Consider the following 15,046-nt stretch of genomic DNA (forward strand, 5'->3'; position numbering starts at 1 on the left):
TGATGCTGCTGCTGCCTCTCACAGCTCCTGGCAGCAGATGCAGGAGGCACCAGGGGCCTGAACAGGCCTAAGACTCTGGAGAGCTATTGTCAATCAGAGTAGACAATAGCAAGATAGATGAACAAATAGCCTGACTTGGATAAAACAGCTTCCTATGTTCCTACAAACCTCCCCTCCATCTTCAGATGTTCCAACTCTATATGGCTTAGCTTGCTGTGTTGGCTGGGGTTACCTGCTTGAGTTATGCACTTGTAGTTCTTGCTTTACTCTTGTAGCACAGTTGGAGTCTCGATTTGTAAAGGTGAGCTGGTAGCCTGTATGGGTATTGTAAACTCATGGAATAGCTGTACACCTTAGATGACATGATGCAGCCTGCCCCAACCTGGTGCCCTCCTGGGAGTTGTAGTCCAACACATCTGGAGAGCATGAGGCTGGGGAATGCTGAGTATTTTGCAAGTTCCACCCTGAATGCATGGGCCCCACCCCTTTACCCCTGTGATCTCTGCCCCTGGGCACGTTAGCCCCACCTTTTGCTTCCAGAAGTTAATCTAACTTAAGCCCCATTCATTTCAATGGGTCTGCTCTAAGTAGACTGACATTGACTACATGAGCTTGAATACATACAACCGTGCAACTAGTGCTAAACAACCCAAGGAAGCTTTAGACATATATTTCTTAAACAACAAGACCCTCCCTCAGCGACACATGGCTTCATTGTACTGACACCAAGAGGAATTCAAAAGCAGTTTATGATATGCCATAGAGGTCTGCTGTTGAGAAAGAGAAAAGTTAAAAAGTTGTACTAGGCATGCCAAAGCCCTTGGATGCACCTACATTTGTCTTTGGATCCCAGCAGCTATTTTCAGTTTTGGTAGAATGTGAAGGTACTACGTTGTAAAATGCTAATACATGAAGGCAAATACTAAAATAATCAGTCATCACAGAAAACAGGAAGGAGTAAGTTGTGTTAGCTTTATTTATGTTTTTGCACTAGTGACACCAAGGAGTTACAAAGCCATATGCAGAAAAGCTTGAACACTTTGTTGTGGTGTTATGGAAAAAAGAGTAAGTCAGACAGATCCCCAAGTTCGGACAAGAAAGAATGAAGCATCCAATTTTTCTGTTTCTTTGCAAGGAGTTGCAGTCCCATCTGATTAGTCATCTAGATGGGTGAAGGTACAGGCCTTAAGGAGTGCTGTCATGGAAAAACAGAAAGAAAGAAAACATTGAGGATCAGTGGACCAAAACAAATAAACTCTACCAATGTTCTGTAAGATGAGAAAATGCCTAGAATCCATTTTACCCCCTGGAAATTTGCATAGGAGCCTTTGCACTACTGGCAACTCAAGCCTCAGCTAGAATCAATTCTAGAGTTGAATAGGAGAATAGAGAGAATCCTCCCCTCAAACATTCTAGATGCTGCGCATGAACAGAAAAGGCTTCCTGTGACCGGAAGTTAATGAGGGGAAACTTTATTGATATAAAAATAAATAAAATGGGAAGGAGGAGGTGGCGGCGGCAAGAGAATGTCGGTGAATTACATGGTGGAGCTGTTGTCTTACTCTGATAAGGGCAAGTGCAGCTTCCCGGATGTGAGAGAAGAGACCCCACAGTTGCCATGGAAACCTTTCAGGGCCCCCTCTGCCCCTCCCCTCCCCACCCCCCTAAGTGAATGTGAGGGGGGGAATATGGTTCACTAATGAATAGAACACCATCACCCCCCTCCTCAGAAAAAGAAATAAATGGCAATAATGCAAATTGGAATGTATAGCAAACCACCCCACCCCACAGTGCCCCTGATCTCCTCATCCTCCTACCTTTAAACTATCCCCACCCCTCAAGAAAAGGATTCCTCTTTCCTCCTCTATCTCTCAGAGGGCGCCCTGGCACCCACACCCAACTGTTTTTTTCTGCCCCCCACCTCCTCTGTCCCTTTCCCTTTAGGGTTGGGATCTTTGGTCCCCCATCAACACCCCATTGTTGCTGCTTCCCCAGTTCCTGTTCCCAAGTGTCGCTATTTGCAATGGCCACCCTAAAACAATGTTAAAATAATAATATTTGCTGAAGACAAGTGCACAGGCTGAGAAGCAGGAGCCCCCATGAGGGCACCACCTCCTTTTGGCTCTGCTCCAGCCTAGACTTGGAATGTGCATGGAGCAGAACCAACTAAGCTAAGCCAAGCTGCTGCTTCTTCCAAGGAGTGCATCACCTGCATCATCTGCTGGTACAGTGACTTAAAAATCCAACTCCTTTCAGACTTCCCAACGGGTGGGATTACCTTATTGCCCTGCACTACCCAGAATTGCAATTTGCAGTACGTTTCGCCCTCAGACTACTAGTGCCCATGGTGACATGGGCTTTACATGGGGTTTAGAGAATACAACAGGAGACAGTGAACATAGAGAAAAAGAAGGCACTAGTCATCTCTGCATTTGAAAAGGGATGTTATATTGGTGCAGTGAGGAACACAACATGTTTAGATCTCTTGTGGTATTTTTCTATGGCAGCCTTCCCCAAACTCATGCCCCTCAGATGTGCTGAACTATGACTCCCATCATGCCAGCCGACATGGCCATGGTAGTGACATGGTGTGATTTTATTTTTCCTATTTTTTCATGTTGTCTTCCTTATATCTCCTCACATCCACATATATTTCCCTTAAACAGTTAAGTTTATATCTTACTTCTAATATCTTATCACTTTTATTAATTTCTCTCATTTCTTAAATCCACCTTTACTTGATTTTTGTTAATAAAGATTGCTACTTTCTATAACTTCTCTTTCTGCTCCTAGTAGATAACCTTGTACACTTCAGGCACCACAATCTACTCTTGTTTTCTTTGCAATGTAACAAACGTGGTGTGGGGGAAAAAATAGAATGCAAAGTTTGACCCTGAATACAAGCCTGAATTGTAAACATCCTGAAATGTATTTTGTAACCCAAAACATTTAAGTGTCCATTGAGAACATTATGAAATGTGAAAAGGTTAACTTTTAACCATTCCATGTCATGTGCATATGAAGTATTCTAGCCCAGGTCAGGAAGGGGAAGTGTGAATGGAGAATGAATAGCTTTATTGCAGGAAGGCCAAACAGGGGTGCTCTGGTATGTGCTGAAGATTGCCAAAGTATCAGTTATAGAAGATGGAAATGGGCCAATAAAAGAGGAGGATGGCACGTTCTGACCACAGAAACAACCTTGAGAAATGTTGGAGAGTTGGAAAGAGATGTCAATCTGTCAGTAACGTCAGTCCTGGAACTGGGAACATGATGTATTATCAACAAAGAGCATACTGAACCCCTCTTTGATCTCATGAGCCCCAACGAGGGAAAAGGGTATAAAACCCCTGAATCTGCCATTGTTCAGTGTGGTTGCATCTGGATCATTTGTATGTGTGCACATACCAACAGTACCCTCAATACACAGGACACGTATCAAGTGCTCTGGCCAAGTACTTGGTAACGGGTGGTGAGTATGTGTTGGGTAAAATTCAGAGAAAGGATTTTACCGTCCAGGGCTTAAATAAGTCACAGTTATCTTTGTTCTGACATACTTAACCATTTGGGTTTGGGATATAAGACAGCAGGCTTGGGCTTGGCTGACACTGTATCACCGTTGCCTCAGTGGGCCATTTGCGGTATAGACCGATCTGGAGCTGAGCAATAAACAGGGACTAACTGTATATTTAGTCATTTAATGCACCACATTTGGGTAACTAAGCTCTTACCTAAGAGGTGTGCAACCTCATAAGCCTCAGAGAGCATACAACTCTCTGGGGAGGTTCTACTTTTGCTTATTTCTTTTATTCAATAAATCTCCTTTTCTTTCATCTACATTGGTTGTGTGCGTGTTCTTCTCCACCTCATAAGATCCCAAACGTCTCAGCCTGATCAACTGAGTGGTCCTGAGTAAATTGAAATCCATATTTCACAGTAGCAGGGGATGATGGAGGGTTGTAATCCAGCACATCAGAGTACACTAGGTTGGGGAAGGCTATTCTATGGAACTATCCTAAAGTATGTTGCACTTTGAAAGACCACCCCTTGTCATACTTTCCCCATTTGGAGCAACACCCAATTCCTTTTCCTACCCCATTTTTTAAAAAACATATTTTTCCTTTAAAAAAAATGTATTTGTCTTGTAACACACACTTCCATACCAGTGGGACTCCTCTTTTTAACCTCCAGTGAGTAGAGGACCAGGCGCAGGCTACTCTAGAACAATCAGAAAGCGATACACAAAAAGGAAAAGAGGCTGTGGAAGGACAAGACTCTCCAGTGGTGGTGACCTGCAAGGTGTGTGCAATGTCTGTTTTCTTGCCTGAGAACAACATGGCCTACATGTGCAACAAGTGCAAGTTGATCACGCTGCTGGAATAAAAAGTAAGTGGACTGGAGCGGCGACTGTCGACCCTCCGGGGAATAAGAGAACACGAAGAGTTCTTGGACAGAATGGGGGAAATACAGCAGCAGAGCAACAGCAAGCTGAGGCAGAAGTGGGAAATGCTGAGGTGAGGAAAAATGCAGTAGACGACACTCCTTGGAAAAGGGTGACAGTTAGGAGCAGAAGAACTAGAAGCCACTCTGCACCAGTGGAGGCAGTGGAGCTATGGAACCATTTTCAGGTACTTGAGGATGAGACTATCGCAAAGACCCATGGACTCACCAGGTATGCTGTCTCCTGGGGGGAAGGATTAGAGACGTGACTGAAGGGTTGCCTGCACTCAAAGTCCACTGACAGGTATCCCTTTCTTCTCATCCATGTGGGAACAAATGATACTGCCAAGCGGAGCTACAAAGAAATCATGTCAGATTTTGAAGCTTTGGGAAGGAACCCCAAGAACTTTGGGGCCCAGATAGTTTTCTCATCCATCCTTCCAGTAGTTAGAAGAGGGATAGAAAGGGAAAGAAAAATACTCTGGGTGAATGACTGACCATGAAGGTGGTGCCAACGAGAAGGATTTGGATTCTGGGACCACAGGCTATACTTCCTGGAAGATGGACTGTTGGCAAGGGACGAGTTGCACCTCACAAAGGCTGGGAAGAATGTGTTTGGTCACAGCATGAAGAACTTTATCAGGAGGGCTTTAAATTGAATCCTACAGGGAAGGGAGATGTAAAGTTGGGGGTAACAATGGACAAAGGCTCATGCACCGCAACAGAGAGAACAGCTCTAATAGCACCCAATAATAGTCTTCACAAACATGTAGGAAGAAAGCCAGACCATGAAGCACATGGTCTTCAATGTCTATATACTAATGACCAGGCTATGGGAAACAAACAGAACGAACTTGAACACTTAATACAGGAGGGAAATTATCTCTTGATAGGTGTAACTGGTGGAATGACTCTCTTGACTGGAATACAGCAATTGAAAGATATAACTTGTTAAAAAAGAACAGGAGGAACAGAAAGGGAGGTGAGATTGTACAATATGTGAAAAATACATATCTCTCCACAGAAATACAGGAGGATGAGCTTGGTAGCCCCATCGAGAGCATCTGGGTTAAAATAAATGAAGCAAAGAATAAAAGGAACATGGTGGTCAGAGTCTACTACCAGCCACCCAATCAAGGAGAAGACGAGGATGAAACTTTGAAAAGCAAATAGCCAATGTTTCAAGGAAGCATGATGTAGTAGTAATGGGGGACTTCAATTTCCCCAATATTTGCTGAGAGACAAATTCTGCAAAACATGGCCCCTCCAAGAAATTCCTGACTTGTGTTACTGCTAACTTCCTCCTACAGAAAGTGGAGGAAGGAACTAGAGGATCGGCTATCCTTGACTTGAGTTGATCCTAACCAACAGAGATGATAAATTCGCAGTTACAGGAACTCTGGGGTAAAGTGACCATGTTATACTTGAGTTCTTGGTTCTAAAGGAAGCAAAAGCCGAGTGTAGCCAAACGTGTACCCTGGATTTTAGGAAAGCTGATTTTAATAAACTCAGAACAATGATCAGTAAGGTCCCATGGCAAGTGACTCTAACAAGGAGTTCAAGATGGGTGGGAGTTTTTTAAAAAAGGAAATCCTAAAGGCACAATTACGAACAATTCCAACAAGAAAAAATGGCGGAAGACAACAGAAGAAGCCAATGTGGCTTCACAAAAAGCTTAGAGATGACCTGAAAACAAAAAAGGACACATATAGGAAGTGGAAGGAAGGCCAAGCTACAAAGGAAGAGTACAGGCAGGTAGCACAGAATTGCAGGGATGGCATCAGGAAGGCTAAAGCTGAGAACGAGCTGAGGTTAGCGAGGGATGCTAAAAGCCACAAAAAGGCTTTCTTCAGATATGTGCATAGTAAAAGACAGAGGAAAGAAATGGTGGTTCAGCTAATAAATAAGGATGGCAAAATGATAACAGATGACAATGAAAAGGCAGAAGTGCTCAATTCCTACTTTGGCTCAGTCTTCTCCCAAAAGAGGGTCTATGAGCCCCTGGCAAAGGCGAAGTACAGGCTGAAGGGCCTGGAGTGCAGCTTGAGATCAATAGGCATATGGTCAAGGAACACCTAATTACTTTGAATGAGTTCAAATCTCCAGGGCCAGATGAACTGCACCCTAGAGTAATAAAGGAACTGGCAGAAGAACTCTCAGAGCTACTGGCTATTCTCTTTGAGAAATCATGGAGGACGGGGGAAGTGCCAGAGGACTGGAGGAGGGCTAAAGTTGTCCCTATCTTCGAAAAGGGTAAAAAGGAGGAACCTGGGAACTACAGAGCAGTCAGTCTGACATCAATCCCTGGGAAAATTGTGGAGCAGATGATAAAGCAATCCATCTGCAAGCACCTTGAAAACAATGCAGTGATTACTTGAAGCCAACATGGATTTGTCAAGAACAAATCCTGCCACACAAATCTGATCTCATTTTTTGATCAGGTAACCTCCCTTGTGGACTGTGGGAATGCTGTGGACATAATATATCTCGACTTCAGCAAAGCTTTCAACAAAGTGCCCCATGATATCCTGATGAGCTCAGCTAACTAGCTCAAATTGGGCTAGATGAAACAACTATCAGGTGGATTCACAGTTGGCTACAGAATCAGACTCAAAGAGTGCTTATCAATGGGATCTTCTCAAACTGGGGAGAGGTAATGAGCAGGGTACCGCAGTGCCCAGTTCTGGGCCCAGTGCTCTTCAACATTTTGATTAATGACTTGGAGGAGGAGGTGCAAGGAATGCTGATCAAATTTGCAGATGACACAAAATTGGGCGGGATAGCTAATACCCTGGAAAACAGAAACAAAATTCAAAGTGATCTGGATAGACTGGAGCGCTGGGCAGAGAAAACAACAGAATGACATTTAACAGGGATAAATGCCAAGTTCTGCACCTAGGAAAAAGAAACCAAATGCACAGTTACAAGGTGGGGGATACATGGCTCAACAATACTACAAGCAAGAAGGATCTTGGAATTGTTGTCGATCACAAGCTGAATATGAGCCAACAATGTGATGTGGCTGCAAAAAAGGCAAATGCTCTTTTAGGCTCATTGGAAGGACAGATACTGAAACTGAAGCTCAAATATTTTGCCCACCTAATGCGAAGAGAAAACTCTCTGGAAAAGACCCTGATGCTGGGAAAGACTGAAGGCAAAAGGAGAAGGGGACGGCAGAGGATGAGATGGCTAGATAGCATCACTGATGCAATGAATATGGACTTGAGCACGCTCCGGGAGAGAGCGCAGGACAGGAAGGTCTGGCGTGCTATGGTCCATGGGGTCACGAAGAGTCAGACATGACTGAACGACTGAACAACAAATAGAAGCATAGCTTCCAAATCCCGGAAACTACTAGTTCCCCTCTACTGGTTCCCCAGCACTGGTTAGGCCTCATCTGGAGTACTGTGTCTAGTTCTGGGCACCGTACTTTAAGAAGGATGCAGAGAAAACTGGAAGGGGTTCAAAGGAGGGCAACAAAGATGATCAGGGGACTGGAAACAAAGCCCTATGAGGAGAGACTGAAAGAACTGGGCATGTTTAGCCTTGAGAAGAGGGAGATATGATAGCGCTCTTCAAGTACTTGAAAGGTTGTCACAGAGAGGAAGGCCAGGATCTCTTCTCCATCATCACAGAGTGCAGGACACGGAATAATGGGCTCAAGTTACAGGAAGCCAGATTCCGGCTGAACATCAGGAACAACTTCCTGACTGAGCAATACGACAATGGAACCAATTACCTGGGGAGGTGGTGGGCTCTCCCACACTGGAGGCATTCAAGACAAGGCTGGACAGCCATCTGTCAGGGATGCTCTGACTTAGATTCCTGCATTGAGCAGGCGGTTGGACTCGATGGTCTTGTAGGCCCCTTCCAACGCTACTATACTATGATTCTATGATTCCTCTTTTGTCACAAGTTTGCTAATCCTTCACCTCCTTCTTTAAGTGAAACATATACTATGGACGATCCTATCAGGACAATCCAGTATAGTTTGTTGTAGTTACATCATCATCATCATTATCATTATCATTATTATTATTATTATTATTATTATTATTATATATTTATATCCTGCCTTTTTCCCAATACTGGGACTCAAGGCGGCCTTACAACATTAAAACTGCTACAATTAAAACCTATAAATAGAAATATAAATACAACTGTATAAAAGTTAAAAATATAATTAAATCATCAATATTAAAATTGTAAAGATATTAAAACATTAAAAGACAACCAAAACAACAAAAATGATATCCATATGTCACATTTCCCCAGGTCCAGACTAGTTATCCCCAAAGGCCTGCTAGAACAAAAAAGTTTTTGCATGCCTGCAAAAACGTATCAAGGAGGGTGCCACTCTCGCCTCCCTGAGAAGGGAGTTCTAGAGCCTTGGGGAAGCCACCAAGAAGGCCCTCTCCCACGTTCCCACCAGGCATGCCTGTGATGGTGGCGAGATGGTGAGAAGGGTCTCCCCTGACGATCTCAGGGCACAAGTAGGCTCGTAAGAGAGAATACGGTCTTTCAGATAACCTGGATCCGAGCCGTATACGGCTTTATAGGACATAACCAGCACTTTGAATTGTGCCCGGAAACAGACTGGGAGCCAATGAAGCTGTTTTAACAGGGGAGTTGTATGTTCCCTGTAACCAGCCCCAGACAGCAGTCTGGCTGCGGTTCTTTGAACCAGCTGAAGTTTTCGAACACTCTTCTGAGGCAGCCCCACATAGAGCGTGTTACAGTAATCCAAACGGGATTTAACTAAGGCATGTGTCACTGTGGCCAAGTCAGACATCTCAAAGAATGGGTGCAGCTGGCGCACTAGCTTTAACTGTGCAAGTGCACTCCTGGCCACCACTGAAACTTGGGCATCCAGGCAGGGGTGGACGAAAGTCACTTACCTGTCGTCAAAGCTTGTTCGCGGTGGGGGGGAGGCGCTTCGCTGCTCCCCCCGCAAAGTTCAGGCCGGGGGGGGGAGGCTTCCCGCCTCGCCTGGCCGAAATTCAGGCCAGGGGGGAGGCTTCCCGCCTCGCCCGGCCGAAATTCAGACCGGGGAGGAGGCTTCCCGCCTCTCCCGGCCACGAACTCCAAAGTTCTTTTTTAAAAAAAAAAAAAACGCCCCCGTGATAGGCTATGTGACGATTAACGTAGCCTATCACGGCTAGATCTGCAAAGTCAGCCATGATAGGCTACGTCAATCGCCACGTAGCCTATCACGGGTGACTAAAAAAAAAAAAAAAGCGCGTACGCTAATGGCGGCCCCCATAGGGAGCCGCCATTCGCGTTCCTTATTTGGTCGCTGTAGTCTACGTAAATCTTTACGTAGACTACGGCGAAAATAAGGGCAACGCAAATAACATCCTCTGAGTCCAGGTTAGGCTTTTTCAGGAGTGGTCTAATTACCACCTCTTTTAAAGTGGCAGGCACCACTCCCTCTCTCAAGGAGGAATTTACAACCTCCTGGACCCAGCCGGACATCCCCTCCTTGTTTGATTTAATAAGCCATGAAGGGCAAGGGTCAAGCACACAAGTGGTCAATTGGACTTGGCCAAGCACCTTGTCTGCATCCTCAGGCCTCAGTAACTGAAACTCATCCAATAAAACTGGACCAGACAGTTCTCTGAACGCCTCTACCAATGGAACTGCATTAATGGTGTTGTCCAATTCATGACGAATCTGAGTGACTTATATCTTCAAAGTGCCGTGCAAACTCGTCACAGCATGCTACTGAGGGTTCCACCATCTCTCTCCCTGGGCCAGAATGTAACAGGCCGCGAACCACTCGGAAAATCTCTGCTGGACGACACTGAGAAGATGCAATGCTGGTGGAAAAGAACTGTCTGTTTGCCACCCTCACCGCCACAGAGTAGGCTTGATAGTGGGCTCCTACCTGTGTTCAGTCAGACTCAGCACGAGTTTTCCTCCACCTGCGTTCTAGCCGTCTCCCCTCTTGCTTCATTGCCTTCAGCTCAGGTGTATACCAAGGAGCTGGCCGGGCTCTGCTCAGAGGGAGAGGGCGCTTGGGCGCAATCGTGTCAACTGCCCTAGTCATCTCTGCATTCCACAGAGCAACCTGGGCTTCGACAGGAGCACCAGCCATACCAGCAGGAAAATCCCCCAGAGCCCTCTGGAATCCATCAGAATCCATTAATCTCCGGGGGCGGGCCATTTTAATAGGTCCCCCACCCTTGCAGAGGGGGAAGGCTGCCAGGAGTCTAAACCTCAGCAGGAAGTGATCTGTCTGTGACAAAGGGACAGATGTTAATTCCTCCACTTTCAGATCACCATCTTCCTGCCCCGTCGAGAAAACCAGATCAAGCGTGTGTCCTTTTATAGGTGTTGGGCCGATAACATGTTGGGACAGCCCCATGGTTGTCATGGTGGCCATGAAGTCCTGAGCCACCCCGGATACAGCGGCCTTGGCATGGAAGTTGAGATCCCCCAGGACCATCATCCTAGGGGTCCTCAACACCAAGGGTTCTTTGTCCTTTATCATGCCTGTCTTTGCCCAAAACGTTCCCTTGAGATCTCCGATTTTCTTGAAAAGATCTCTAGTCTTTCCCATTCTATTGTTTTCCTCGATTTCTTTGCATTGTTCATTTAAGAAGGCCTTCTTGTCTCTCCTTGCTCTTCTCTGGAACTCTGCATTCAGTTGGATATATCTTCCCCTTTCTCCTTTGCTTTTCACTTCCCTTCTTTCCTCAGCTACTTGTAAACCTCATCAGACAGCCACTTGGCTTTCTTGCATTTCTTTTTCTTTGGGATGGATTTCGTCGCTGCCTCCTGAACAATGTTACAGACCTCCGTCCATAGTTCCTCAGGCACTCTGTCTATCAGGTCTAATCCCTGAAATCTATTCCTCACCTCCACTGTATATTCATAAGGGATATGATTTAGGTCATACCTGAATGGTTTAGTGGTTTTCCCTATGTTCTTCAATTTAAGCCAAAATTTTGCAACAAGAAGCTCATGATCTGAGCCACAGTCAGCTCCAGGTCTTGTTTTTACTGACTGTATAGAGCTTCTCCATCTTTGGCTGCAAAGTACATAATCAATCTGATTTCGATATTGACCATCTGGTGATGTCCATGTGTAGAGTCGCCTCTTGTGCTGTTGGAAAAGAGTGTTTGCTATGATCAGCGTGTTCTCTTGGCAAAACTCTATGAGCCTTTGTCCTGCTTCGTTTTGTACACCAAGGCCATGCTTGCCTGTTATCCTGGTGATTTCTTGACTTCCTACTTTAGCATTCCAATCCCTTATGATGAAGAGGACATCTTTTTTTGGTGTTAGTTTTAGAAGGTGTTGTAGGTTTTCATAGAACCAATCAACCTCAGCTTCTTCGGCCTCAGTGGTTGGGGCATAGACTTGAATTACTGTGATGTTGAATGGTTTGCCTTGGATTCGTACTGAGATCATACTATCATTTCTGAGACTGTACCCCAGTACTGCTTTTCCCACTCTTTTATTGACTATGAGTGCTACTCCATTTCTTCTAAGGGATTCTTGCTCACAGTCGTAGATAAAATGGTCACCTGAATTAAATTCGCCCATGCTTGTCCATTTTAGTTCGCTGATTCCCAAGATGTCGATGTTCAATCTTGCCATCTCATGTTTGACCACCTCCAGCTTACCTTGATTCATTGATCTGACATTCCAGGTTCCTAAACAATATTGTTCTTTACAGCATCGGATTTTCTTTTCACCACCAGACACATCCACAGCTGAGTGTCCTTTCGGCTTTGGCCCAGCCGCTTCACTCTTTCTGGCGCTATTTGGAAATACCCTCTGCTCTTCCCCAGTAGTATATTGGACACCTTCCGACCTGAGGGGCTCATCTTCCAGTGTCATCTCTTTTAGCCTTGTGATACATGCCATGGGGTTTTCTTGGCAAGAATACTGGAGTGGGTTGCCATTTCTTTCTCCAGTGGACCACATTTTGTCAGAACTCTCTGCCATGACCTGTCCATCTTGGGTGGCCCTGCACGGCATAGCTTATGGCTTCACTGAGTTACGCAAGCTCCTTCGCTACAACAAGGCAATGATCCATGAAGGGGTCAATGGTGTTAGGAATGTTCAAAAACTGTGCCAGGATTATACCACTCACGTCCCGTGTGCAAAATTGTTCCAGAATGTGAAGGAGCACGCATGGTTGAGATTCACAAGATTAATTGACAAGCCAAAATTCAATTTAAAAAGCAACTTACAAATGCTGTGAAACCTCAACACCATCACCCCAAATAGGTCACAGGTATTGGTCCTTTAAACTAAGATGTAGAAAGAAGGATGTAGAAGTATATAACCGTTTGCTTTACACTGTAAGAGAATCATGTCTAGACTCAATTTATGCCTATGAAGTGGACTGTTGCCAGTCCTCTCTGTGCATGATTGGTACCTGAAGGTGAGCACTGCTTGAGTCCATCAACAGAATCCAGGTATTTCTGGCCAAGATAGCTCTTGTAGGTTGTTCCTACTGGAACAGCTAAGCACAGGGTACCATCTTTGAACAAACTATCTTTGGCTTCCGATTGGAACAACTGGAATTCATCTTTTCGTGATCCAGTTGTTCCGAACAACCTCTGCAATAAATGAGCAAAAACAGAATTCAGTTAGCTATCAGTTACATTTACCTACCTCTTTGTAAAAAGATTGTAGTGGCCACATCCCATTCAACTTCTATGTCAATAGTTTCACTACTGTACTCTTTTCACTGACCATTTCTTAATGATTTAACTACCCCGACTCTTCCCTTGTTCGCTTTTGTGTGCCGTTTTCGCCAGGAATTTTGTTGCTGTTAGGTTACTTTAGGTACTTCTTCTTGAGCTGATGTAATAATTTTAAAAATATCTATTTAAAAAAATAATTTATCCTGCCTTTCTATTAAACATATCAACATTCATTTAATTTAGCATGATCTGGGGCGTCCCTAGTTCAAGTCTCACCTGTTGTGCAAGCAGTACATCCCGGACTTCACTTGCTCTTTCAGGACGTGTTACTACTCCATGAGTGGGAACTGTGGCCAGACCGCATCTTAGGAATTCAGAAACTGCACAACGTTCACCATTGGTACTCAGCAACACAAAATCTTCAGGCCCATAGTTGCCTACCCAAGCAGGTTTGTTGGGCCCTGCAAAAAAGAACATACAAGATTATAAGGCTTTTGACAAGAAGAAGAAATGGCTCTATCCCTATTTGTGTATTCTCCGCATGAGCGCTAACGCACAGAGGAGGGAGTAGGACCATGTCTGCTGGCCCCATCCCTGACATCGCAAGCCCCATGGACCATGCACCACACATTGGCATGAATGTTGCACCTATTTCTGTGTTCATGCAACGGGGAACCCTAATTACCCAGTGTTCTGGCTGATGCAGGGGGCATCATCGGCATAGCGTTGCTATGGACACTGGAGGGGTGGCTGGGGACGTTGCTACATTCTGTGTAGTTTGGTGTGCTATAATTTCCTTCTCAGCCTGGCAGCTAGCAGAACAGCGCATCCTGGAGAAGCTAGTTGACATTACAGCCAAGTATAAACAATCTACTGGCATGGCAGGACCATTCAATTGCTCTGTATCTGTCATTCGTGTTTTGACTTCTGCTTTCTAATTCTGCTTGCTTTTAAATCACCGTTCTTTTACATTATAGCCCTTTGTAATAGAGTAGACTTGAGAGCCATTTTCTTGGTGGAAAGACAAGGTATAAATTGGACAGATGGATGGATAGACTGACTATGAACACCAAAACTTCTGACAGTGGTTTTCAGACTGATATTTCCCAGCAGCCCTCCACCAGACAATGACAACAGTTAAAGGGATCTGTGATGCTAGGCTCTATTTTGATGATGCCTGGGTGCCTGGGCATGTTGAGACTAGCAATAACAACGTTGAGACTAACAATAACACAGAACCCTGTCAGCAAAACAAATTCCTACAAATGCATGTTCCCATGTTCTAGTGTAGCTCAGCCTGTAACTAAGCCTAAATAACTAAGCCTACAACTGAAGCAACCTCATCATGCTTCCCTGTACATCCCTGCTGACATTTCCAGATCAATCTTCTGTTGTTTCCCCAGTGTCTCATTTTAGATTGTAATCTCCTCAGGGCAAGGCCCTGTTTTCTTTCTTGTACTCTGTAAAGCACCATGCACACTGGTGGCACTATATAAATTAAATACATAGATAACATGACATACCTTCTGTGTTGTCCATGACTGTGGTATGTTTAACAAAGGCTACATCTCCTACCTCAATCAAACACCTAGAAAATAAAATAAAAAGGATGGGCTATGCAGCACTCGTTAGTTCCTGCTCTCTATGAGACTTTAAATTCCTTATTTTTCCTTCAAATACTTTAGTTATGTTGAAATTGATTCAAAAAGTACAAAGAGAGGTAAAAGACAGAAGTACTCTGAAAGCTTTATTTACGATCAACTGACCACCAGCAAAAGACACAAAAATACATAACAATAAAATACATTCTACATCATAAAATTAAGTTACAGTGCCATAGAGGATATAGTTAAAATAACAACATTCAAAAATTTGATTCAGCAATCATGGGCCAGTTCGCACGTCACAATAAACTGTACTGAAAATAAGCCTCGCTGGGTGGGTTGTTC

General features: G+C 44.5%; 1 protein-coding gene across 2 annotated transcripts in view; it reads right to left on the reverse strand.

Moving 5' to 3' along the window:
• Positions 1 to 958: 958 nt before the first annotated feature.
• TF (transferrin) overlaps positions 959 to 15,046 on the reverse strand; it is a 50,337-nt gene continuing 36,249 nt past the window's right edge. Inside the window, exons 14-17 of one of the 2 annotated variants that reach the window (XM_084846953.1) lie at positions 14,621 to 14,685; positions 13,374 to 13,558; positions 12,827 to 12,968; positions 959 to 1,195 (exon numbers count right to left, since the gene is read on the reverse strand). In XM_084846953.1, coding sequence (XP_084703079.1) covers positions 1,155 to 1,195; positions 12,827 to 12,968; positions 13,374 to 13,558; positions 14,621 to 14,685 — 433 coding nt within the window. In that variant the 3' untranslated portion in view covers positions 959 to 1,154. Of the gene's footprint in view, positions 1,196 to 12,826; positions 13,011 to 13,373; positions 13,559 to 14,620; positions 14,686 to 15,046 lie in introns of both variants that reach the window. The other variant, XM_084846952.1, reaches the window with a different exon arrangement.

The sequence above is a fragment of the Heloderma suspectum genome, chromosome 3 (assembly GCF_057233095.1).
Source record: "Heloderma suspectum isolate Gila_16-S chromosome 3, 16-S_ref, whole genome shotgun sequence".
NCBI lineage: Eukaryota > Metazoa > Chordata > Lepidosauria > Squamata > Helodermatidae > Heloderma > Heloderma suspectum.